The sequence below is a fragment of the Phoenix dactylifera genome, unplaced genomic scaffold (genome assembly GCF_009389715.1).
Source record: "Phoenix dactylifera cultivar Barhee BC4 unplaced genomic scaffold, palm_55x_up_171113_PBpolish2nd_filt_p 000182F, whole genome shotgun sequence".
Classification (NCBI taxonomy): domain Eukaryota; kingdom Viridiplantae; phylum Streptophyta; class Magnoliopsida; order Arecales; family Arecaceae; genus Phoenix; species Phoenix dactylifera.
This window is the reverse complement of record NW_024067712.1, coordinates 701,968-727,983: the sequence shown is the minus strand read 5'-3', so window position 1 is coordinate 727,983 and position 26,016 is coordinate 701,968. Positions and strand designations below refer to the sequence as shown.

Sequence of the window (26,016 nt, the reverse complement as noted above, 5' to 3'; positions counted from 1 at the left end):
GGAAACGAGACCCGTTGCCAGAGCTGGAGAAGAAGAAGAAAAGTGTGAGGACCCGTGCGGGCGTGTGTTTAGTCCTACATCGGTTATTCGCTGGATAGATCTTGGGTACTTATACAGGATCAAGGAACCCAAACATTACCTTCCAGCTAGCCATTTTGGGTGAGGTCCTGAGTTGTTACAAATGGTATCAGAGCGGATCCGGCTTATAACTTATGTGAACTAGGGGACACTGCAGCACGGATTCATTAGGGTTGACCACGGACCGATCGTGGTGTTTGTGATTAGATTTGAATGGATTTGAACCCTTAGCCTGACGAGGATGTCAGGGCTTGAACGGGGAAGTATGTGAGGACCCGTGCGGGCGTGTGTTTAGTCCCACATCGGTTATTCGCTGGGAGATCTTGGATACTTATACAGGATTAAGGAATCCAAACAATACCTTCCGGCTAGCCATTTTGGGTGAGGTCCTAAGTTGTTACAAATGGTATCAGAGCGGATCCGGCCCATAACCTATGTGGACTAGGGGACACTGCAGCACGGATCCATTGGGGCTGACCACGGGCCAATTGTGGTGTTTATGATTAGATATGAACCCTTAGCCTGACGAGGACGTCAGGGCTTGAACGGGGGGAGTATGTGAGAACCCGTGCGGGCGTGTATTTAGTCCCACATCGGTTATTCGCTGGGTAAATCTTGGGTACTTATACAGGATTAAGGAACCCAAATAATATCTTCCGGCTAGCCATTTTGGGTGAGGTCCTGAGTTGTTACAAATGGTATCAGAGCCGAGGACGGCTCTTGTCCGATGGTGGGAAGGGTGTGAGGCCCAATAGTCCCACATCGGAAAGACTCGTTCTAGAGCCTGGGCATATGAGGCGGGTGTCTCCTAATCCTGAAGACGCGTTTTGGGTGGAAAACAAAACCGGGGAGGGGTGAAGGACGCTTGCATGAAGCCCTAGAACTGGACAATATCTGGCAGGGGAGCCCCGTGTTCCCCCCTCATGTGGCCCCCATGTGGGCACTAGGTGCTTCACGTGCCTCGCAGAGGCGGGGGCGTGACAAAAAGAGAGCGAGCAGGGGAGGGAGAGGGAAAGGTTGGAATGCTGGTGGAGGCCTGGTTTGCTACGGAGTTCGAAACAGGGGAACAAGCTCCGCCGGCGTCCGTCGCATCCTCTGCCGGCGTCCGTCGCATCCTCCGCCAGCCTCCCTCCCTCTCCCTCCTCTCCCCCTTCTCTCTCTCTTTTTCTCTTTTCCACGGTACCGTGCCCTCCTCTGTCGGTATGGGCCCGACACGGCCGTACCGACTCGTGCCGCTGGAGAACCGATACGGTGCCTGGTACTGATTCCTCCGATCTTGGTTGTGAGCAAGGTTCGCCATACCGATACCGGATTTTATATCGGTGCCACACTAGCATAGTATCGGAACCGAGGGTCAGTACGCCATACCGAGGGTCAGTACGCCATCCGTATCGGAACCGATACAAAATTTTTTGGCATACCGAGGGTTAGTACGCTCGGTACCGTCCGGTACGGTACGGCGTACCATGGCTGGGAGTAAGTTGATTCTTTATGCTACTGAAATTATGAATGGGTGTGATGCGACTAAGGAGACCCAATATGCAACTGATATGTTGCTTACGTGCTTATAATTAAAAAGGTCAAGACACAGGCACCTAAAGTTATTGTGGACATTGTCCATTCAGAGAATGGGAATACAACTGCAGATTTTTGTTTATTGTTAGATTAGTGTGTCTACTTATCCCTGCTCACTATCTTAGTAGTTGCACTTCCTTTTACCATTTCTTTACTCTTTTCCACCTTGTACTGTGAAATAATAACAACTTGGGCAGGGTTTGGGGATTGTCCAACTACAAAAGTTTAAGTGCTTGAAATTCCTTAGATCATCGATAAAGAATTTATGACCTTCATGTTGACGCGTATACATTTTAAATAATTCTATCAGTTGGGCATGAGAATGCAAAAGTGGGTTTGTCACGTAAGTTCTGCAGGTGACATAATGGCCTTAAAATTATATGTTCTATGAAACACTTGTTGCTGAAATTCATATTACTCAAATGCTCGCCAAGATAAAAAATGAATGACATCTGAGTAACTTTGTTTTGTCAGAGATACGATTGCCTTATAGTGTTCTCATTAGACATCTTCAAATGCACACACAAATTCATCAAAATAGGGGGAAGTAGGGTACTTGAAGATCCATAGCTTGAACAATCAAAATAAAAATAAAAGAAGACAAAAAAAGAAGAAGAAAATTGTTTGACATTAAATTGTAGCAGCCGGAAAACAAACAGAATTTGAAGATTTGATTGTGAGAATTGTTAGAAATGTAGTAGCCTTATGTTTAAGTAGTAATCATGTAAAATTTTTCTAATATTTTCTATTTATTTTATTTTCTCTTTCTTTTGTGGCTTGGAGAGAGCAAAATGCAATTGAACAGTCAATGCCAAACAATCCTTCTGTTTTCGATGCCCTAAGCCTTTGAATCTATGTGAAGCTTTCATGTGCAATAGAGTATGCATTACTTTGTCAGGTTACTCATGGTGCAATACAGTTCACGGTTTATGAGGAACTCCGCAAATTTGCTGTGCACTTCAAGGTTAAAGAAGGAAGGACAAACCTCATTAATGGTGATAATTTATTGGTATTGTGATATAACCCATACAGAGATTTAATTATTATTTGTTGAATATTTATGGTTGCCAACTGAAGGTTTACTGGTTACATTTGTGCTTGACTTACAGCTGTACTCTTAAAAGCTTGACTTACACAAGTTCTGTAACCTATATAAAAAGTGCTAGTGGACCCAAACGTTGACTGTTTTAAATTTTGAAAGTATATGGCCAAAACCTTTTATCATTTTGGTTGTGGTGAAAAAACATTTTCTTAACTCAAATTAGTCTAAGTTGTAATCACACGTATATTTATGTTTGAACATGGGATCAGATCTTATGTTCTCTAAATGATGAGATAGATGTAATATTTTGTTGCATTATTTTGGCTTCTTAGTTCTTGCAATTAGTTTATATGTTTTTGTTACTCCAGCATGCAATTGTCTAATGTTCATGTGCTTTGGCATTTGATGTCTTCTAGTCAGCATATAATCGTACATTATGGGATTGTGAAAAAGCTGAGCTAGTTTTACATATTTGCTGCTGAGTTACGTCCCGTTCGATGCGACGTTCACAGCGGAATTCGAACGGAACGTCGTTCATCGTATGAACGTGCCTCGGATCGTAAAATTCAAAAAATTTTCTGGATCCAAATCCAGAAGATCTTTGAACTCATTAGGGAGGGAAGAATAGGATCTGAGGAGGGTTGGTTAAGATTCATAAAAATGAAACAAAAATCAGAAGTTATAAATTTGAAGATCTCATCTTCAAAAATTCTGCAGGTGTAGAACACCGCAGTCTGATGATCTTTCTAGGCTCCTGGTTAAGCCGCTTATGTGTCCGGCCTCTACAGGTATCCACACGAGGATCTAATCATCTGAGATAGGGTCTTATCGGAGTGCTAGCTCCTTGCAAAGACCTCTCGTGACTATCATGATATTGGAAGAAAAATCAACAACATACCTCTTTGAAGAAGAACCCTTTCTTCTTCAACCTTGCTCGCAATGGAGGAAGATGAGGGATGAAGCTTTAAGCGTGGATCTTCCTTGCCTTGCTCCCGTGGATGAAGAGGAAGACGAGGTCCCCTTGCTGCCGTGGAGAAGGAAGAAGAGAGGGCTTGAGGCGTGAAGGAAGAACCCTTTCTTCCTTGGCGAGTTGATCTCTTCTCTTCCCTTGCTTCCTCTTTCTTTCAACACTTTGGAGAAGGAAGAGGAAGATAACCCTTGCTGCCGTGGGAAGGGAGAAGAAAAGAGAAAGGGAGGCGTGGAGAGGAAGAGGAGAGAATTACTACATGATGTCTCTCTTGCTACCCTTTTATAAATTGGGTTTAGGGCTTCTCCTAATCTTATTAGGAGTATGGGATAATAACTCGCCCTTGGATTAATGCCAAGTGTCCAATCCTTGTGCTCATGGCGCCATCAAATAGATGCATGACATGTGTCCGCTTAATCAATTTCCTAATCACATTAGGTCTTGATCAATTTCCTAGATAAGCCTAATTTCTAATCAAATTAGGACTTAAGCTAACTCCTAATCACATTAGGATAATTAATTTGGGAGCATGCATCCTACGACGCCATGTAGACTTTAAAGTCCGGATAGTGCGAACACGACTTAAGTCATATTCATCCTACGACGACATGTGGACTTTAAAATCCGCACAAATCCTGGTTTAATCAAATTGATCCAATCATGAATCCGAATCAATTTGGGTCGAACCCAATTTGATTTGGCTCATTAAATCAGTCCAATTGCAATTCAATTGCAATCAATTTCATTTAATTCTTCTTCCATTAACTCACTAACACTTAGTGGGTTAATTCAATCACCAATTATATTGATGATTGATTTTTATTGTGATTCCAAATCACAATTATGATAGTCTGACTAATTAAATTCTCTATGTGTGTGATCCCGTAGGTTCTATTCTAACTGGTAGTGAGACATATTGAGATCTCCATCTCAATATCACTGAAACTCCTTTCAGTGGACTGAAACGATTTCAGTTCTGCTCTTAGGGTTCACTGATCACCAAGTGAATACCTTCGAGTCTCACAATCCACTAGTGACACCTAGCAGTATGTGGTGGCAACCCAGCAAAATGGAATGTCTGAACCTCTAGGTGCAGTTAGCGTATGATACAGTCCCTCTATCATGGATCCCGACGTGACGGAGATTATGGATATCTCGTTAAATCCCATCGTCCATCATATGTCAAATTTATACGACTTCCAGTTCGAGATATGGAAAACTCTTTTTCCAAAATACCTGATCAGGAATTTATCAAACTCAGTCTCATAAATCACATAGGATCACTCCTAATCTATCAAGGTCGATAGATCCCATCTAGATGCAACCCTATTCCAAAATGAATCTACTGTAGTCAATCCGCACTATAAGGATCCGAATGGCTAGGGCCCAAGTTCACATGCTCGTCAAACTACAGCAACCTCAGTGAATACCTGAGGCATCGCAGGTCAAAGGACCAGTTATACAACTGCAGCATAAATAGTCACTGACGAGCAGATAGACATCTATGTGACTAATATCTTTGGTCACGCTCAGTATCTTGTTCTCTTACAAGTACTTGCATAATTACTCCAGTGTCTCTACACCGTGGACTCGAGACTCGTCTATCTGACTAAGTGATATATGCACTAATCTCAACAGATCAATCACTGTCCCTCGTGATGGATCCATCGATCAGGATCATTTAGAAATTAATCCCTAATGACACATGCCTCAAATTCTCAACTCCTTGAGAATGTGTCATCATCTATTAATTTCTTGGACGATTCATGGACACATACAAACATGAATGAAAAAATAAATTGCCCAATCTTATTTATTAATAAGTATCAAATTACAAATTTATGCCCCAGATTACAAATATACGTTAGCCACGTTAGCTTCTAGGGCATACTTCTAACATTTGCATCATGTTCTGGTACATAAAATGCAAGACATGGATAAAGACTATTTAGCACAAAAAATAAGAAACTTTTTGAATTCATAAAACACCATGTTGTTGAAAATCTAGGTTGAAGATCCCTCTGTATAGTGAATCATGAACCAGCAGTTAGCAAGATTATTTACTATTATGGAGGTGCTAGTTTAATCTATTAACTCGCAAGGGTTTGCCGGTCACGGGTTTAGTATGGTACCGGTAATTTACCATACCAAAAATAGGGAGAGGGAGGGGGGGAGAGGAAGGAGGAGAGGGAGGTGAAGGAGAGGGATAGAGGGGAAGAGAGAGGGAGAGAGAGAGAGACATACCTCTTAGGCATTGGTGACCCTAGCCAATGAGTTGCCTTCATCATGGAACTAACTCTAGCCAATGTCGTCGTTGTGAAGTCATCGTTGTCGAGCATCAAGGGAGGGGAGAGGAGAGGGGAAGATTGGGAGAGGTGAATTGAGAGAGAGGGAGAGGAGAGAAGAATCGAAAGAGAGGGATAGGATCAGGATTTCAGGAGGGATTTATATATATATAAGAAAAACAGGTTCAGTCTGGAATCAAATCAACTGGCTAAATTGTCCTGTAATCGACCTGTCATGCCCCCTACCCATAATTGCTGGATAGGGATGTGGCAACTGTTGCATACTAATAGGACACTTTCCTACAAGCATGCAAAGCTTCCATTATGATATCATCAATAGCATGGTGGAATAAAATCTAAGCAGCTAAAATCCAAATTTTAATAATTAATAAATCCATAACACAAAATACCTAGAATTTTTTGTTCACAAGTCTTACATCAGCTATTCTCCAAACAGTAAATCAAAATAAGAAACCTATAAAAATGTTTGCAACATTAAACTATGAAAGCGATACTAATTCTAAGCTACATTGGTACTTTTTGCTCTCGCCTCTAACCACATGCCCATAGCAATACCCAGTTAGTGACTATTCTTTGAATCTTTAAGGAAAGAAGAGACCAGATAATGAGCTTAACAACCTAGTAGGTAATGAATACTTTAACTCGATAATTTCTATAGTAAATTAAATAAGTTTTCTTCCAATAATAAGAATATAACAAAATCATTATATTTTAACAAATCTAGAATATTTGGTATGCTCAAATATTCATTTTCATATTTCTAAGTTCAATTTAAAAATATTATGTTTCAACTAAGCAATCTTTTTGACTATGATCACATTAATCCAGTGACAGGGCCTAAAGTACTACATTTACCCCCTGTGGAGTAGGTCCATATTATCGCACTTAACCCCTGCTGAGTAAGTCATTATATTTTAACAAATATAGAATATTGCTTAAATATTCATTTTCATGTTCATAAGTTCAATTTAAAAATATCATGTTTTAACTCAAAAACTTTTTTGACTATGACCACATTATCCGGGCCCAAAGTACTGTATTTAATCCATGCGGAGTTGGTCCATTGAACCGCACGTAACCCTCGCGAACTAGTTGCATAGTGATGAAATCTCAAGATGATCAAATACCATTGTATAACACCACCATGGGCAGGGTCCAAAAAATAGCCAAGCTAGAAGTTCAAATAAAAAATGTTTCAAAACTTTTTGCAAAGTCATATATATTATATTCCAATGAGAATATGCATATTCGATCTAAGATTTATAAACATCACGCATAATTTTTGTTAATAAAAGAATTTACTTCTGTTTTATAGATTTACTTTTGTCATAACACAGTTTCATAAAATTCATAAATAGCATATTAATCATGTTATAATTTATCTGATATCAAAATCTATTCATATTAATTTAATAAAGCAAATCTAGAGAAGATGAATCATTACTTACTTTGTGAGTACATAGACAAATCCAAATAAATTGTGAAAATTTTCCTATAGAGACCTCGATTGAAAGACTAGTGTAATACCCCCTTGTTGGACTTGTCCAGACAATTCCATCACTATATAGAATGAACAATAATTAGAAAAGATGGCAAGGGAAATACAAGCAATTGTAGAAAAATGGGAGATAGCGTTAAAGGAAAGGAATAGGGCTAGCCGAGTAGCGGCATCTGACGGGCCAGGTTGGTTTGATTTGGTAATCCAGCTGGTCAAATTATGAAATTAGAGTCACATCCTGGTAAAGATAAGACGATAGCACTATTCAAAGTGGGGCCCAATGGTGCCTAACGAAGGCCGAGGTGGGGGTCGACACAATGCGCAGTCGCTAGTGCTGTTCAGGACCTCTTTTCTAGGGTTGACAAAAGAACACATAGGAGGGAACCTCTGCTGGGGTCTGCCTAACACAAGAAACAGACTGAGAGAGAGAGAGCGAAAGGGAGGGCGAAGCAAGGTATCTCGAAGCATCTCTTGAGAAGAAAGAAGAAGGGAAGGGAGGCGAGCGACAGCATCCGGTGGTGGTACTGGGTGCAGGACTGGCGACAGATGGTGGTAGGTGATAGCAGATGGCCAGCGGATGACCAAAAAAATAAAAGAAAAGAGGGGACTGTAAAAATAAGGCTTGGCAGTGTGAAATGGAGCCTCAGCCCAGTCGTCGATGGCTAGAGCTTTGACATTGACCACAAGCCATCAAGTAGAGATGACCATAGAGGATTGAAGCTGGTGAATAGCAGAACAAGGTATGTTTCTTCGGTTTGATTTTCAGCAATCCCTTGTTGGAATCTGATCAACGACAACTCAGGAAGGGAAAGAGAGAGAGAGGGAGAAGAATGAGGCACTATAATCTTATCTTTGGTAAGGTTTGGTCGCGGGCACGATGTGCACAATCATGGGGGTTGACGTTGGAAAAACTCAAGAAAGAGAGAGAAGAAGAGAGGGAGAGAGCATGAGGTGCAGTGCACCATAGGGGAGAGTAAGGGATTTTATACCTAGAGGAGCTCCCCACTTCCTCGTCGGAGTTTGTGGAGGAGTGGAGTCTGCCTTCTCTAAGTTTGATTCGAACAAGGCTCTGCCTTGCTACAATTGGTGTAGGCCGTTCTAGGCCTCACTCTAGCTCTAGGTTGGGCCAAAGGGGCTAGGCATTGCCTAGGACAATCAATAGACCATGCTTGGCCTCACATAGGCTAGGCTGATCAATAGCCAGGCTGGGACTCACACGACCAGTTTGGTATAATTACACCTTGAACCATCTAGTTAAGGATACTTCTGTGGCCTGAGGTCTACCGAAAAAGTAAGAATAATTGTAATTTACCCCCTAGATCAAGATTCGCTATCTCGGTACCAAACCCTGTACTCGTACCATTTCTATTACAGTGTTGGTATATCTGGTTCGAGGGCCGGTTTGGCATATTGAGTGTCGGTAAGCCTCCTATATCGTGTACCGGTTAGTACCAGTATGGTATGATATGGTTGGTACGCATTGGCATCGATGGTTGGTACGTATTGGCATCGATCGGTTCAATAAACCTTGCCCTGGATTGATTATCTCACTCTATGTTTATTCCTTGTTGACCAAATACTTTTTACTAGGTCCTTAATTTTGATGGCCATTTTATGTTTCATTCATGGCGTTGTTTGTAAATGTGTACACCATTTTGTGTGTACAAAACAAAGATGACTATGCACAGAAACGGTCCTGTGTATAGGGACTAAACTTAAAATGATAAATTTGTGAGGCTAAACATCAAAGGATGATAAAACAAAGGATCGTGTGTTAAGATCCCTTAAAAGATATTAAATGGTTAGAGAGAGAAAATTTCGAACTATTAAGGAAACATATAGAATAGCAACAAGGATTTACTAGTATATATCGGTAATACCACATACTACTATAAGGTATCGGTATAGGTATTTTTTTGGGTACTATACCATACTAATATGTGGTACATCACCTCATTTGTCCTATCCTAGCATCAAGGGGCATATTCTGTGTTGGTACCATACCATATCATATCCGTCCATGTTGGTATAGGTATATGTACCAGGTATTAGTGAATAGTAATAGATAATTTTTTAAATAAATATTTATAATCTGATTTTGATCCGTTAGATTCTACTTTCATGTTCTGAGCTATTGTTGCAATTGGTAGGCTTGTTTTTTTGTCATGTTGGCCAATCTGATCATCAAAATCCAATATGCATTTTCATAATATTCTAGGCACCTTTAAGTTCCATAAACTTTTATGAAGCTTATAATCACTCCTTATGGTACATAAAATTAAGGTCTGCTTTACCGTTACCGAGCACCATACCAGTTGCCTGGCGGCACGAGTCGGTACGGATCCACGTCATGCCGTGTCGGGCCTATACTGACACAGGAGACTGTGGGAAAGAGAAAAAGAGAGCGAGCGGGGGAGGGAGAGAGAGGGATAAGGAGGGAGGCCGGTAGAGGACAACACTGGTGCGGGTGGCGGAGGCCACGGCCGAACCCCTATTTTGAACGCCCTCCACCACCCTCCGCCGGCCTCCCTCCCTCTCCCTCTCCCTTCCTCCCCCGCTCTCTTTTTCTTCTCTTTCATTCTCATTCTCTTCCTTTGGCGACGATGTTTCATTTTCTTTGCTGGAACCATCTTGGTAAGCCACCGGTATGGCTCGGGACGCTCTGAACCGGGCGGTTTAGGACGGTTCCGCCAACCTTGCATAAAATATTAAACAAGGAATTAAGATTTCTATGTGTACAATTGCATGATAGTGTGGTATTTATAATTTAAGTTGCTTAGGTCTACTGATTTTTTTTTCTTGCGGATGTGCTTTTTCATGATCGGGTATTGCTTATCTTCTCGACTTCTGGATTGAAAGCAATCGTCACTACCCCTACTTGAGCACGGAAAGTTTCTACTTTTCCGTAGTTTTACTGAAACAGTAGGATTAGTTTCTAGACTTTTTTTTTTTTTGAACAACATTGATCCCTGACTTGCAACAAACTTATATTTGAGTCCGTCATTGCCATTTGATTAATGACTGGCACATGGTGTTGTCAGAGCTGGTGGCTAGGCAAGCCAGATCACCTGAGCAGTGGCTTTCTAGGCATTAGTACAGATATATGTATCTCTTTTTCTATTTTCTACTTCCTTGCTTTACATTACTTTCACTCTTGTTGGAAATGATTTGGGAGTGAAAATGACAATTTATGTTATAATTTCCAACATCTCATCTGCTATCTTGCTCAACGTTTCTAGCACCTCCCTTTCCTAATGCCAGGGCAAGGAGCAAACTCCATAGCCCCACCCATTTGCCTATGCACCTCCAACTTCAGGCCCTTGGTGGCCCTTCAGTAGTCCTAGCTCTGTAACTTCGTTTTTTTTTTTCCTTTTTTTATTTTTCAGGACTAGTCAATTTGTACTTTCTAGCTGACTTCTAACATTTTCTTTTGTTACCATTTATTGGTCTTTATATTTGACTTGGCGATTGATCATGCCTTGGTTTTGATTTATTGGTACTCCAATTATGCTATACTGGTTTATTATATTATTTTATATATGATTTAGAAAAATAAAAACGTCAATTATGTATGTTTGTTTCTTATATTGTTTGTAGCTTTTTGTTTTTAAAGATGGATTGCTTGTGTCACTAGGCACTCTTCCACTGCCTAGGTACCTAGGCAGCGCCGAGGTGATTAGGAGTCCCTACTAGCTGGGAGTCTAGCCACCTGGACAGCCTATTTTGGCATAAAACGAATATTCCCCTCAGGTTACCTTTACTAATGGGAGTCTAGCCACCTGGACAGCCTATTTTGGCATAAAACGAATATTCCCCTCAGGTTACCTTTACTCATTTAGCATGACCGTATCTTACTGTTCTTTTCTTTCACTGATTACAAACACTTATTCCCTCCTAAACCCAGACCAGCTGAAGATCTCCCTTGAACCATTGGACAATGGTTGAACCCTCAAACTAGATGGTCTTTCTACCTTGTTTGGTTTTTGGACAAGCCCTCTGAATCAATTTTAGTTGCCTCAAAGTTGGTGGTTATTACATTGAATTCAGCTGCAGTGCTTCAAAATAGAGATCGATGGTATTCTTACAAGATTTATCACAATTCACCTAGATGTTTTTTCAGATGTTATGAAGAAAAGGAACCCTGTTAAAGAAGTTGAATAGCAAAAGAAAGGAAACAAAGAAAGGAAGGAGAAAACATTTAAAGCACGAGCAGGCGGTATTGCTTAATTGAATAACTTGTAGCTGCTGCTTAAACTTCCTAATAAGTATGTTAATAAGATATAGATGAAATTGACTTCTAGACAGTTTAAGTTGATAGAGTAAAGACCTTCTCATCATCTTCTTAAATATTCCAATCTTAACCCAAAAAAGAACTCTTATCATGTTGCCCAAGGTGACTAGCCAGGAGGGGGGGGGGGATGAATTGGTTTCTCTTAATTTTTACTATCTTACTTCTGTCAATTGATGAGTGAGTGAAATTAGAACAATGCACAATACAAACACACAAGAAGTATAGTGGTTCGGTGCTCTCCTAAGCACCTACGTCCACTCCCCAAGCGACCCCTTGGGAATTTACTATAATCCCGCGGATTACAGTTGGATTGTTTTCCGGGCTCACAATCCAAAAACCATTACACTTTGGTTTTCCGGGATCACCAAGAACCTATGTTGGTTTTACGGGCTCACCAACGAACCTTCACAATTGGTTTTACGGGTTAACCAATAAACCTACACCGTTGGTTTTGCGGGCTCACCAACAAACCTTTACAAGGTGATTAATAAAAAGAAAGAAGAAAGTTGAAGCTCCTAGATGAGCAAATATAACATATATAAGCTACAAAGAAGAGTTTAGAGAATAGTTATCGCTTGATGAGACTTCTCTCTTCTTTGTCAAGAATGCTTCACTCTTCAAGGGTGGATGGAGCTCTTAATATCTCTTGGAATCTGCTCAACCACTTTCTTTTGACTCTTGAATGAAGCACTTGGATGAAGAAGATTAGGGCACTTGTCTTTCTTGTGTAAGCTTTGATATTTTGCAAAAGGATGTTTCCTCTGATGAATAGTGTCACTTTAAATAGTTTCCTTCATCCATTGGACAAGCCCCAATGGTTAGAATTCAAAAACTAGCCGTTACTCACTGTTGAGAGGTCTGAAAGTACTTCTGCAGAACTAGCCGTTATGCTTCTGCCCGTGCTTGGGTCGACTCAACTTTTACTGGGGTCGACCCAACTTTCACTTGGGTCGACTCAAGCATCATTGGGGTCGACCCTCTCAGAAACCACAGAACCTTGTATTTCAGCCTTCCTTCACTTGGGTCGACTCAACACTTTTTGGGTCGACTCAAGGTTCAGTTGGGTCGACTCAACTTCCACTTGGGTCGACTCTCTCAGGGTTTCCAGAGAACCTATTTTTGAATGTCATTGCCTTTGGGTCGACTCATGTTAACTTGGGGTCGACTTAAGTTTGGGTCGACTCAAGTTTCATTTGGGTCGACCCTTTCAGGGTTTCCAGAGAACTGTTTTCTTGAGGCTTGAGGATTGGGTCGACTCATCCTTTGCTTGGGTCGACCCAAGTACTGTTCATCCGTGCCATTTTTGCAGAAGTGTGCCAGATGGTTTCTTGATGTGCCGGGGTCGACTCAATTCACACTTTGCTGCAACTTAAGGTTAGATTCATCCATATAATCAATGAAATAACCTTTAAACAATTTTGAATATATGTCATGGTAGTGCTACATACTCCAAACAATGAAAATTACTATTGTCCACTTAAGAGTATGTTTCACTTGAAACTTTGCCGAATTAGAATTTAGAATTTACTATCCCTTTCCTATCACAAATTTTATCTCATTAATAATCATTGAAATACATCTTAATCTCATTATACTAATGTATCGAGAGTGACAGACTTATTAATGATGTATCGAATTAACTTGTAACATACTCTTAATCATTGTATTAATCATCAAAATACCACTATCATCCTCAATCTTTCCCTTTTTGATGATTACAAAATATTGAGTATGAGCCTATTGATACTTATCTTAGAATTAGTTTTAGAAGGGCTCAAGTTGCTGAATTTTAGCTTTTCAAATTTGAGAGTGAAGTCTCCCCCTATTTCATCCAAATGTTTCCAATTTGACCTTTTGAATTACTCTCCCTTTCTTTTATATTTCATTAAAGATGAAACTTCAAAAATTTGAGATAAAGCATGAGTTTCAGATTATGTATCGAGGTGTGAAAGGTATGTGCCAAATTCTGAAATTCTATGTGCCAAATTCTGAAATTCGATTTAAATCTTAGACTTTAACATTTTCATTGTTACAAATTGCTCCCCCTTAAATGTATACCCTTTCCTATTATAATTTTCAACTTGTTTGTCAACTTATTTCTCTTTCCTTGCTTCTCCCCCTTTTTGTTATCATCAAATAGGTGCATGGGAATAGATAAGTAGACACAATAATTAACAAATATTTCAGTTTCATTGATCAAAATGGAACATTGTAGTACAATAATGCCAAAACAAAATAAATACAATGTTCCTCAATCAAAGTACAAAGTACATGATCAACACAAAATACATATGAGAACTAGATACATATCCTAGGCTCTAATCATAATGCTAATATCAGCCTAGGGGGTATCTAATGGCTGTGATCTAGTCCTCATCCTCCTAGTATAAGTGGCGAGGGGAGATCGAGCCTGATGGGACTGAGTCTGGCGTGGAGCTCGGTGAGCTGGATGACTCTGTGCCGAAATCTCTGACTCAGCTGCCTGGGGCACAGATGGTCCATAAGCCTCTCTCTCTCTGTAGAGCTCCTATCTGCTCTCTAAGATCGCTAATCTCAGCAGTCATAATATCCAATCTGCTCGTCAGTCCATCAGTGATAGTCCTCACCTGAGCTGACATAAGCTCAGTCATCCTACTCCAAAATTCATCTGTGTATCCCGCAGGAACAGATGACGAAGGTCCAGCCTCTGAAGGTGCTGTAGGATGATCCGTAGGCTCCTCATCCTCAGGGATGGGGTCTCCAATCTCTGGTGCATCACCCTGAATCCCAGCTCCTGCATGTACCCACTGCCCGTTCACCTTCTCATAACCCATGCGAATAGGGGATCGTGCAGTGTATGTGTCAGTGAATAGTAGATGCCTGGAGATCTCTCCCTCTACTGATATATCATGCTGTCGGAAGATCAGGGTGAGTATCATACCATAAGGCAGGGAGACTCTTGAATTGCATATGACCTTTCTCATCTGCCTGAGTATCATAGCTGGGAGGTTCAGGGGAATGCCCTGAATAATGTGCTCCATGACGACCAGGTCTCGCTCAGAAATGAGATCAAATCTCCCGCTTTTCGGAAACAAAATCCGACCTATGAAGTTGTGCAACAACCTCATTTCAGCTGAAAGAGAGCTTGCTATTACATTTTCTGAATAATCAAAGTCTTCATTCTCAAGAATCAACTGCAAGGCTCTCAACTTATTTTCGGGCTTTTCTAGAGTTGCTCCTTCGCAGGGGAGATGAAGCAACTCACTCAAACTCTCTTCTGAAATCCTAACCCTTACCCCTCGGACTTCAGATATAAGCCCTCCCATTCCAGTTTTCAGGAAGGCATAGAACTCACGAACCAATCCTGGGTAGATCACCACATCTAGGGAGCAAAGATACTCCTATCCTTGCCTTCGGATCCATTCCCCCAAACGGAACCCTTCTTGATCCAAAAACTCGGAGTGGATCCTTCTCCCCGTGGTAATCGGTCTCCCCGCAAATTTCGCAAGTTGGACTGAAGGGGGGGAGGAGGAGGAGGCTCTACACGTGTCTCACCTTGTGGAGGCACTGTAGAAGGCTCTGTAGCAGCTCTATCCGCACGGGTGGTCCGTGAAACCCTCCCGGATCGCTTGGCTACGGCTCTCTTGGGTCCCATTTCTTCAAGATCTTGATCTAATCTACTGTTTGGAGATGATTGGAAGAGATTTGAGAGTGGGGAATAGGGTTTTCGGAAGAGGACAAAGAGAATACAGTGCCCTAGATAGCTCACGGGTCCCCCTTTTAACAGTGGGGTCCCGTCGTTGGGTCGACCCTAGATTTTTCTTGGGTCGACTCAACGTTGGGTCGACCCCATTCTGGGTTGGGTCGACCCTAGTTCAGAAATTTTTCTTTCTCTTCCTTTTCCCTTTTTAAAAATTTTCCTTTCTTCCAATCCTTACAAATTCTTACTGGGACAATGATACATGAGTTAGAAATCTATAGATGACTAGTTTGACTAATGTTTCATGGGTTTTTAGAAATGGGAGGAGAGTATCATGATACAGCTTTCTCCTTTTTATATCTCCTCAATCAAAATCTATCTTCACTCAAAGGTTTTGTGAATATGTCAGCTAATTGTTTCTCAGTACATATATGCTCAATACAAATGTTTCCATTTTGCACATGATCTCTAATAAAATGATATCTTATTTCAATGTGTTTGGCTTTAGAGTGCTGAACCGGATTTTTAGTAAGGTTGATGGCACTAGTATTATCACACTTTATAGGAATGTTATCTAGTTTAATTCCATAGTCCTCTAGTTGTTGCTTAAGCCATAATACTTGAGCACAGCAACTGCCGGCGGCTATATATTCGGCTTCAGCCGTTGACAGTGCTACTGAATTCTGCTTTTTGCTAAACCATGATACCAAATTATTTCCTAAAAATTGACATGTTCCACTAGTTCTCTTCCTATCTAATTTGCATCCAGCAAAATCTGCATCAGAGTAGGCAAGCAATTCTAGACAGGAGTCGCTTGAGTACCATAATCCTATGTTTCTAGTCCCTCTCAAATATCTAAGGATTCTTTTAACAGCACTTAAATGTGACTCCTTAGGATCTGATTGGTATCTAGCACATATTCCCACACTAAATACTATGTCTGGTCTACTAGCAGTAAGGTAGAGCAAGGATCCAATTAATCCTCTATAAAGCTTCATATCAATATTTTTTCCTTTCTCATCTTTGTCTAGCTTACTAGTGGGATTCATTGGGGTGCCTACTCCCTTATGATTTTCATTCCCAAACTTCTTTAATATTTTCTTTGTATACTTAGTTTGATGAATTAAGATACCTTCTTTAGTTTGTTTGATTTGTAACCCGAGAAAGAAATTTAGTTCTCCCATTAAACTCATCTCGAATTCTCCTTGCATTAAATTAGCAAACTCTTTGCAAAGATTGTCATCTGTGGCACCAAAAATTATGTCATCTACATATATTTGTACCACTAGCAGATTTTTGTCTTCTCTTTTAAGAAAAAGTGTTTTGTCTACATTTCCTCTACTGAAATCATTATTCAGTAGAAATTTGCTTAGTCGATCATACCAAGCCCTAGGTGCTTGTTTTAGTCCATATAATGCCTTATGTAGTCTAAACACATGATTTGGCAATTCATGATTTTCAAAATCAGGAGGTTGCTCTACATATACCTCTTCCTCTATAAAATCGTTTAAGAAGGCACTTTTTACATCCATTTGATACAACTTGAAATCCATGAAACATGCAAAAGCTAGAAGTAACCTAATAGCCTCTAATCTAGCCACGGGAGCAAATGTTTCCTCAAAGTCTATCCCTTCTTCTTGATTGTATCCCTTAGCTACAAGTCTAGCTTTATTTCTTATAACTACCCCATTTTCATCTAATTTATTTCTAAAGACCCATTTTGTTCCAATTACAGAGTTATGCTTTGGTCTCTCAGTTAATGTCCATACATTACTTCTTTTGAATTGATTTAATTCTTCTTGCATAGCATTTATCCAATTGGTGTCTTTTTCAGCTTCTTCATAAGTCTTAGGTTCTAACTGTGAAACAAAAGCAAGATAATCATTTAAATTTCTGAGAGAGGATCGAGTTCTTACCCCTTGAGATGGATCACCAATGATTAAGTCTTTAGGATGTCCATATGCATACCTCCATTCCTTTGGCAAGTCTTGAGATTGTGGTGGCACGCGATCATTTTTCTTATCTTGATTTGGCACGTCATCAAGATTCAATTTTTCAAAGTTAATAATTCCTGCATCATCATCAAGGATATTTTCTTTCCTAGCAGACTCACTATCAGACTCATTAAATATGATATTAACTGACTCTTCGACTACAAGAGTTCTTTTATTAAACACTCTGTATGCCCTGCTAGATGTGGAGTATCCTAAGAAGATACCTTCATCTGACTTGGCATCAAATTTACTTAGATCCTCCTTGCCATTGTTTAAAATGAAACATCGACATCCAAATACTCTTAAGATATTTAGCGGTTGGTTTCTTATTCTTCCAAAGTTCATAAGGAGTTTTCTTGGTTATAGGTCGTATTAAAATCCGATTTAGAATATGGCAAGCAGTGCTTATAGCTTCAGCCCAAAAGTACTTTAGAAGATTTGACTCGCACAACATCGTGCGTGCCATTTCTGCCAAGGTCCTATTTTTCCTTTCAACAACCCCATTTTGTTGAGGCGTTCTAGGTGCTGAAAATTGATGTGAGATACCATTTTCATTACAAAATTCTTCAAAGTGTTGATTTTCAAATTCAGTTCTATGATCACTTCGAATTGCTATTAAAGTGAGCTTCTTTTCATTTATGATATTATTATAATATTTCAAGAATGCTGAAAATGCTTCATTCTTATGTGCCAAAAATGAAACCCATGTATATCTTGAAAAATCATCTACTATAACTAGTCCATACTTCTTCCCTCCTAGACTCGCAGTTCTAGTGGGTCCAAATAGATCTATATGTATGAGTTCAAAAGGCCTAGTTGTTGATACTATATTCTTTGATTTGAAGGATGATTTTGTTTGTTTTCCTAATGAGCATGGTCCACAAATTTTGTCCTTTTCAAAGATCAATTTTGGCACATCTTTTATTAATTCCTTCTTGACTAGTTTTGATATTAAATCCATACTAGCATGTCCTAGTCTACGATGCCAAAGCCAACTTGTTTCATTTTTCTTTTCTTCATTAGTAATTAAACATAATACATTTTTCTTGCCTAATTCATGAAGATCTACCATGTAAATATTTCTTTGCCTTTGTCCTATAAGTACAATGCTATTATCTTTAGGATTTGTGATTATGCATACTGATGCTTCAAATGTGACTTTAAACCCTTTATCACAAAATTGACTTATGCTAAGTAGGTTATGTTTCAAACCTTTAACTAATAAGATATTTTCTATGAAGGTAGATGGAGTAATGAAAATTTTACCCTTTCCAATGATATACCCTTTTTCATTGTCTCCATAGGTTACTACTCCACCCTTCTTAGACTCCAAGGTGACAAATTGGTCTACGTCACCGGTCATGTGTCTTGAACAGCCGCTATCTAGATACCATCGTTTATTCACCTTATTAGCTGCAAGACACCCCTGCAATCAAGATCAAGAATGAGCTTTAGGTACCCAAACTATGTTGGGTCCTTTAGGGTTAGTACTTGATGTTCCTTTTGGAACCCAAACTTTCTTGGATTTAAGCTTATAATTGTTACTCAATTTGTTGTAGCTAGACTTTCTATAGTTACATTCATATGCTTTATGTTCTAATTTATTGCAACAATGACAAGTTATGTTTTCATTTTTAGCTTTTACAAATATGCTCTTTAAGTATTTTTGTTTCCTATTTGTTTTATATCCTAATCCAGCTTTATCATATACAGCTTTTTGACTATCAAGAATCATATTTAATTTGGTTGAGCTAAGTGTAAACTTGTCTACTAAGGATTTATATTTTTCAGCATCTTCTTTTAACTTGACATTTTCAGCAATTAGATTCTTGGTTTCATTTGTGAGTCTCCTATTTAATGTTTCATAATTATTAGATAGTTTCAGCTTATCTTTGATAAGAGATTGATTTTCTTCTTTTAGAACTTTATTTTTATTGATCAGTTTTTTGTGTTCTTCCATGAGTTCTAAAAATGCATCATGTAATTCATCAACAGTAAAATCACATTCAAGTTCAGAATCTACCTCATCGTCATTGGCCATATGGCAGATTTGGGCCGTCTCTTGATGATCTTCCTCTTCCGAACTTGACTCCTCACTTTCACTCCATTTAGCCATGAAGTTCTTCTTCTTAAGTTTTCTTGCCATCCACTTTAATTCCGGGCAATCTATCTTAAAATGCCCGGGCTTGTTACACTCATAACAAATTGGTGTTTCCTTTTCTTTCTCTTTGTCCTTACCCTTTTCTTTGCTTGAGCTACCTTTGAAGAAGGGTTTCTTTTTATGAAATCTTTTCTTACCTCTAATAAATTTCTGAATTTTCTTCCAAGCATAGACATTCCTTCTTCATCAAGTTCATCATCATCATCAGATTCTTCCGATTCAATTTCTTGTTTTGGAGTGGTAGACTTTAGGGCAATGGTCTTTCTTCTCTTGACCTCATCTTCTGAATTTTGCCTCATGGTCAACTCATGGGTCATGAGTGATCCTAGAAGTTCCTCCAATTGCAGTGTATTGAGGTCCTTTGCTTCCTGAATTGCGGTTACCTTGGCCTCCCAAACTCTTGGTAGAGACCTGAGAATTTTTCGCACCAATTCAGAGTTAGTATAAGACTTTCTATAGTCTCTTTAGCCCATTTATGATTTCCGTGAAACGAGTAAACATTTCAGTTATGGACTCAGTGGATTCCATTTTAAACAACTCATACTTATGTACTAATATGTTTATCTTTGACTCCTTAACTTGATTAGTTCCTTCATGTGTGACCTCAAGTTTATCCCAAATTTCTTTTGCGGAGATGCATGTAGATATTCTATTGAATTCACTTACATCTAGTGAGCAGTAAAGTACATTTATTGCTTTAGCATTTAATTGTGCTAGTCTTCTATCATTCTCATTCCAATCCATTTCTGGTTTGAGAATGATAGTGCCCTCTATACTAATTGTGGGTGTGTGAGGTCCTCTAATTATAATATACCACAATTCATAGTCTAGAGCTTGAATGAATATCCTCATCCTAGCTTTTCAGTATGTGTAATTAGTGTCATTAAATAGAGGAGGTCTATTTGTGGATTGCCCCTCACTCATAGAACATCCCACTTGGGTTGTCATGATCTTTGTCTCTTGATTGTGAGATCAACAAATACTATATGAGAACCTTGCTCTGATACCACTTGTTGCCCAAGGTGACAAGCCAAGAGGGGGGGTGAATTGGTTTCTCTTAATTTTTACTATCTTACTTCTGTCAATTGATGAGTGAGTGAAATTAGAACAATGCACAATACAAACACACAAGAAGTATAGTGGTTCGGTGCTCTCCTAAGCACCTACGTCCACTCCCCAAGCGACCCCTTAGGAATTCACTATAATCCCGCGGATTACAGTTGGATTGTTTTTCGGGCTCACAATCCAAAAACCTTTACACTTTGGTTTTCTGGGATCACCAAGAACCTATGTTGGTTTTACGGGCTCACCAACGAACCTTCACAATTGGTTTTACGGGTTCACCAATAAACCTACACCGTTGGTTTTGCGGGCTCACCAACAAACCTTTACAAGATGATTAATAAAAAGAAAGAATAATATTGAAGCTCCTAGATGAGCAAATGTAACATATATAAGCTACAAAGAAGAGTTTAGAGAATAGTTATCGCTTGATGAGACTTCTCTCTTCTTTGTCAAGAATGCTTCACTCTTCAAGGGTGGATGGAGCTCTTAATATCTCTTGGAATCTGCTCAACCACTTCCTTTTGACTCTTGAATGAAGCACTTGGATGAAGAAGATTAGGGCACTTGTCTTTCTTGTGAAGCTTTGATATTTTGCAAAAGGATGTTTCCTCTGATGAATAGTGTCACTTTAAATAGTTTCCTTCATCCATTGGACAAGCCCCAATGGTTAGAATTCAAAAACTAGCCGTTACTCACTGTTGGGAGGTCTGAAAGTACTTCTGCAGAACTAGCCGTTATGCTTCTGCCCGTGCTTGGGTCGACTCAACTTTTACTGGGGTCGACCCAACTTTCACTTGGGTCGACTCAAGCATCATTGGGGTCGACCCTCTCAGAAACCACAGAACCTTGTATTTCAGCCTTCCTTCACTTGGGTCGACTCAACACTTTTTGGGTCGACTCAAGGTTCAGTTGGGTCGACTCAACTTCCACTTGGGTCGACCCTCTCAGGGTTTCCAGAGAACCTATTTTTGAATGTCATTGCCTTTGGGTCGACTCATGTTAACTTGGGGTCGACTCAAGTTTGGGTCGACTCAAGTTTCATTTGGGTCGACCCTCTCAGGGTTTCCAGAGAACTGTTTTCTTGAGGCTTGAGGATTGGGTCGACTCATCCTTTGCTTGGGTCGACCCAAGTACTGTTCATCCGTGCCATTTTTGCAGAAGTGTGCCAGATGGTTTTTTGATGTGTCGGGGTCGACTCAATCAATCTTAGGGTCGACTCAATCAATCTTGGGGTCGACTCAATCCACACTTTGCTGCAACTTAAGGTTAGATTCATCCATATAATCAATGAAATAATCTTTAAACAATTTTGAATATATGTCATGGTAGTGCTACATACTCCAAACAATGAAAATTACTATTGTCCACTTAAGAGTATGTTTCACTTGAAACTTTGCCGAATTAGAATTTAGAATTCACTATCCCTTTCCTATCACAAATTTTATCTCATTAATAATCATTGAAATACATCTTAATCTCATTATACTAATGTATCGAGAGTGACAGACTTATTAATGATGTATCGAATTAACTTGTAACATACTCTTAATCATTATATTAATCATCAAAATACCACTATCATCCTCATATCAGATACCTGCAGATGCTTTAGGATGATGGCAATAAAGCCTTAATCCTAGAAAAATAAATTTTGGAGTTTCAGGTCGAGCTTGACTCCCAAACTCTACGACCCTCAGCGGCTAGCTGTTAACATAAGAAAGAATAAAGCATCTTTTTCTTAGGGATGATCATTTGCTGAACAATATGAGTGGAAGTTGAAAAGCTATTGATGGGTTTGTTAAAGAAAACATATAAATGGGTAGAAGCTGAGTTGTGAATATAATAATAGTGTATCTTTTGGGTATGATCTTTTTTCTCCAGGCCACCTAGCTCTTCTCTCACCTCAACTTTTTGGAGGTTCATCACCATGCTTGGGCTAGAATCATTCATGCATGCTTCCATCACATTCTAAGGCAGCAAAAAAGGGTAAGAAGTGGAACAAAGGTCAAAAGTTGGGCATTAGGTGTCTGAAAGGTTGGGTCTTTATCAAGATTTACTATAAGTTCAAGCGTCCAGTGTCAGTAACATATGTAACACTTCTACCAAGGTTTGTTGGACCGGTGTTGGGGCACATACCGGCTGGTGACCCATTCGGTACTACGGTCCGTATCATACCGTACCAAGGCATGCTGAACAGGAAGAGGGAGGGGGAGAGGGACGAGCGGGAGGAAGAGAGAGATGAAGAGGGAGGAGGAAGGGATAAGGGGAGGGAGGAAGAGAGAGAGGGAGGGTGGGAGAGGGAGGGGGGCTCACGGAAAGGGGGAAGAGGGAGGAGGAAGAGAGGAGGGAAGAGAGAGGGAGGGCGGCTCACAGAGAGGGGGAAGAGGAAGAGAGGGAGGGAGGTAGGGGGAGAGAGAAAGAGGGAGAGACAGGGGGCTTACCTAGGAGCGATTGGTGTCAGTTGGTGTTGAAGAGTGCGAGACAGGCATGAGCAAGACGAGCAAGAGTGAGAGAAAACGAGAGAGAGTCTCGACATGAGAGCGAGAATGAACCTCATAAGTTGTTTCGAGGAATCGAACCGTCCCGTTTAGGGACCGTTCCGATAAGGTACACCCTAAATTGATCTATTTGGGATGGTTCAGCGGTTCTAGACTTTAGCTATTGTTGCCGAACCCCTCACTCATGGAATGCCGTACCGGTCCGGTCCTAGACCGGTAACGGAACGGCAAAAAAACCGGTATTTTCCGGTTTTTTATCCGAACCGGCCGGTTCGGGCCCGTACCGGCCGGTTCGGAGCCCGTATCGGTGCGAACCGGCCGGTTCGCACCGGTACGATTTTTTTTTTTTAGAACCACAGCGCCGCGCGCTGTGATTTTTGAAACCACCGCGTACCGTACCGGTACCGGCCGGTACGTACCGGACCGGACCGGTACCGGCCGGTACGTACCGGACCGGACCGGTACCGGCCGGTCCGTACCGGACCGGACCGGTACCGTACCGGTCCGGCCGGCCACCGGTACGCCGACCGGTACCGGTACGGCGGACCTTGCCCTCACTTGCTCGGACCACTTTCCTCTGCTCATCTCCATTGAAGAGAGTTTTCCTAGACATCCCAGCCCTTTCCTTCTGGCAATGTGGACTTTGCATGACAGCTTTATGGATGTGGTGAAAGAATCCTTGAATGAATATTGTCTTATCCTCTTTCATTTCATCTTTTTCAAAAGAAATGGAAGGCATTCTCCGGCCATGGAATAGGGAGGTTTTTGGTGACTTGTTTCAGAACATCAGGCGAGCTGAGGATGAGGTTCTGAAATCTCAAGTTGGGCTAGAACTATCTTGGACTTCTGACAAAAAGACTGCCCTTAGCAAATCAGAACCTAGATAAACCTTTTCTTCAATGAACCAAGTACTCCTCTATCTTCAGGCATAGCCAAATTTTGATGTTAGGATAGTCTCAGATTTCAAGTTATACCACAAAGTCCAAGCCAAAGCCCCTCTTCTAGAGACAACATACACCCACTTCCATCTCTTCTATGGTTGTCCTATCTTCAGCCTAGACAAAGCAGCAAGCTATTGGTAGAAAAAATGGAGGATGGGAGTTAGATTTTTTTTTCCATTTCTATTTTTAGCTCACAACTGGAACTTATAAAAAGTGGAGGATGGTTTCTATACCAAGGCAACTTTCAAGCCAGAGGAAATAAGCAGATCAGCATGAAAATTATAGAAGGATTCTAGTGGGGTCAAGAGGTGTAGGGAGGACCAGGCAACTTTCTAAGAAGAGGAGACTAAAATGAAGAGAAGTCAGATGGCTTTTGACATCAGAATGTCTCTAGTAATATTGCAGTATGGTCATCTTGATACTTTGTTTATCAGAAGTAGGATATTGTTATGTTGCATTTTCATCCAATTTAACACATATATACCTTCCTACGCCAAATGAGCTGATACTTTTGTTTCCATTTGAGGTGACTATGTTCATGTTGATTAACCATAAATTTAAGAAGGTGGAAGAGAATTTACTGTGTTAGGGTGAGGGAAGGAGCTTTAGAAATTAGAAGAGAGAGAGAGAGAGAGAGAGAGAGAGAGAGAGAGAGAGAGAGAGAGAGAACCTGCAAGGGGATTGAGATGCTGAAGCAAAGGAAAACAGATAAGGTGTCAGAGATCAATGTTGTGCAGTCGGGAAAAGGAGACTTTGAAGATCACCAGTCATATTAAATGAATAATCAGTTGCTAAAATTAGAGAAAAGAAGCATGCTGATGGTTGAAAGAGACTATAGAGCAACTGGATGTACCCAGTAAACCTTAAAGTAGGTCAAATTTCATCATTCGAGGAGAATGTGGTTGGATTCACACAGAACCGTGTAATCATCCTTATGATATAATTTGGTTATATGAGGTGATAGGAGAGGTAAATGTTTGTGACTTAGCAGTGAATGCTGAATATTATAGCTGACTAGTGTATAAAATTGTGAGTTCCAATTTAGTTTCCCCCTTCTGTAGGGTAGTAAAAAATTGCATCAATCAGTTTATTAAGTGCTAAGTATGCAGTATCATCAGTTTTGAAAGTGTTCACAAATGTAAGTCTTACAAATGCCCAATCATGCTAGGCCTGATCCTGGCATAAGCTTGGGTTTCTTATTGGTTGAGCCAACCTCAAAATAATGCAATACTCTTCTTATGCTTTGACGTACTAAGGTCCTCATACTCGAGCCTTGTCACAGATTTCTGTAGGATTGGTCCTCAGTTTGTTCATGCAAACTCAATCCATTGACATCCCTAAATACGGATTCACATTATGAACTGATTTTGTGTAGTTCATCGTAAAACTATGTTTACATGTTAGCACATCGTAGGTGTTGCATATTTACTACTATTTTTAGGAAGGTCATATTAGTCATGTGCCACTGCTGTATTGCCTCACCCACTCCATGTACTCCACAACATTGGTTAGAGAACTAGACATGGAGCACAGTGCGGTCTTGAGTGCCACGAGTCATATCTACTATGGGGGATTTTAACAGTAAGTGGTGCTGTTATGCATATTCATTGGGTGTTTATTGGCTGTAGTGGTCTGAGACTATCTACCCTCGTTCTTTGAATCTTGTATGAACGAAGTAGCAAAAGTCGTTTATTCAAAAAACTATCAGATGATGGCAAAGATCTGCAGATCTTCCCTAATATTGTGGTTGATCATACCGATACTCCTGGTCTCTAGTGAGTCAATAAAGTCCCTTCCTAGAAGTCACTATCCTTTAGGATATATTTTAGGAGACTCGAGGGATTTGGACCTATTAACCGCTCATGCCATGTTTTGTTCGATGTCCATGGTTGAATTTTGAATGAACCCAAGCAAAACATTT

The 26,016-nt window shown here is 40.2% G+C and overlaps 1 protein-coding gene across 2 annotated transcripts in view; it reads left to right on the top strand.

Annotated features, from left to right (window-relative positions):
* Positions 1-26,016, top strand: part of LOC103723150 (folate transporter 1, chloroplastic) — a 100,505-nt gene that overhangs the window by 68,897 nt on the left and 5,592 nt on the right. The window contains exon 7 of one of the 2 annotated variants that reach the window (XM_008813971.3): positions 2,552-2,662. The exons of the other annotated variant lie outside the window; for it this stretch is intronic. Coding sequence (XP_008812193.1) covers positions 2,552-2,662 — 111 coding nt within the window. The remainder of the gene's footprint in view (positions 1-2,551; positions 2,663-26,016) is intronic. 2 annotated transcript variants of the gene reach the window in all.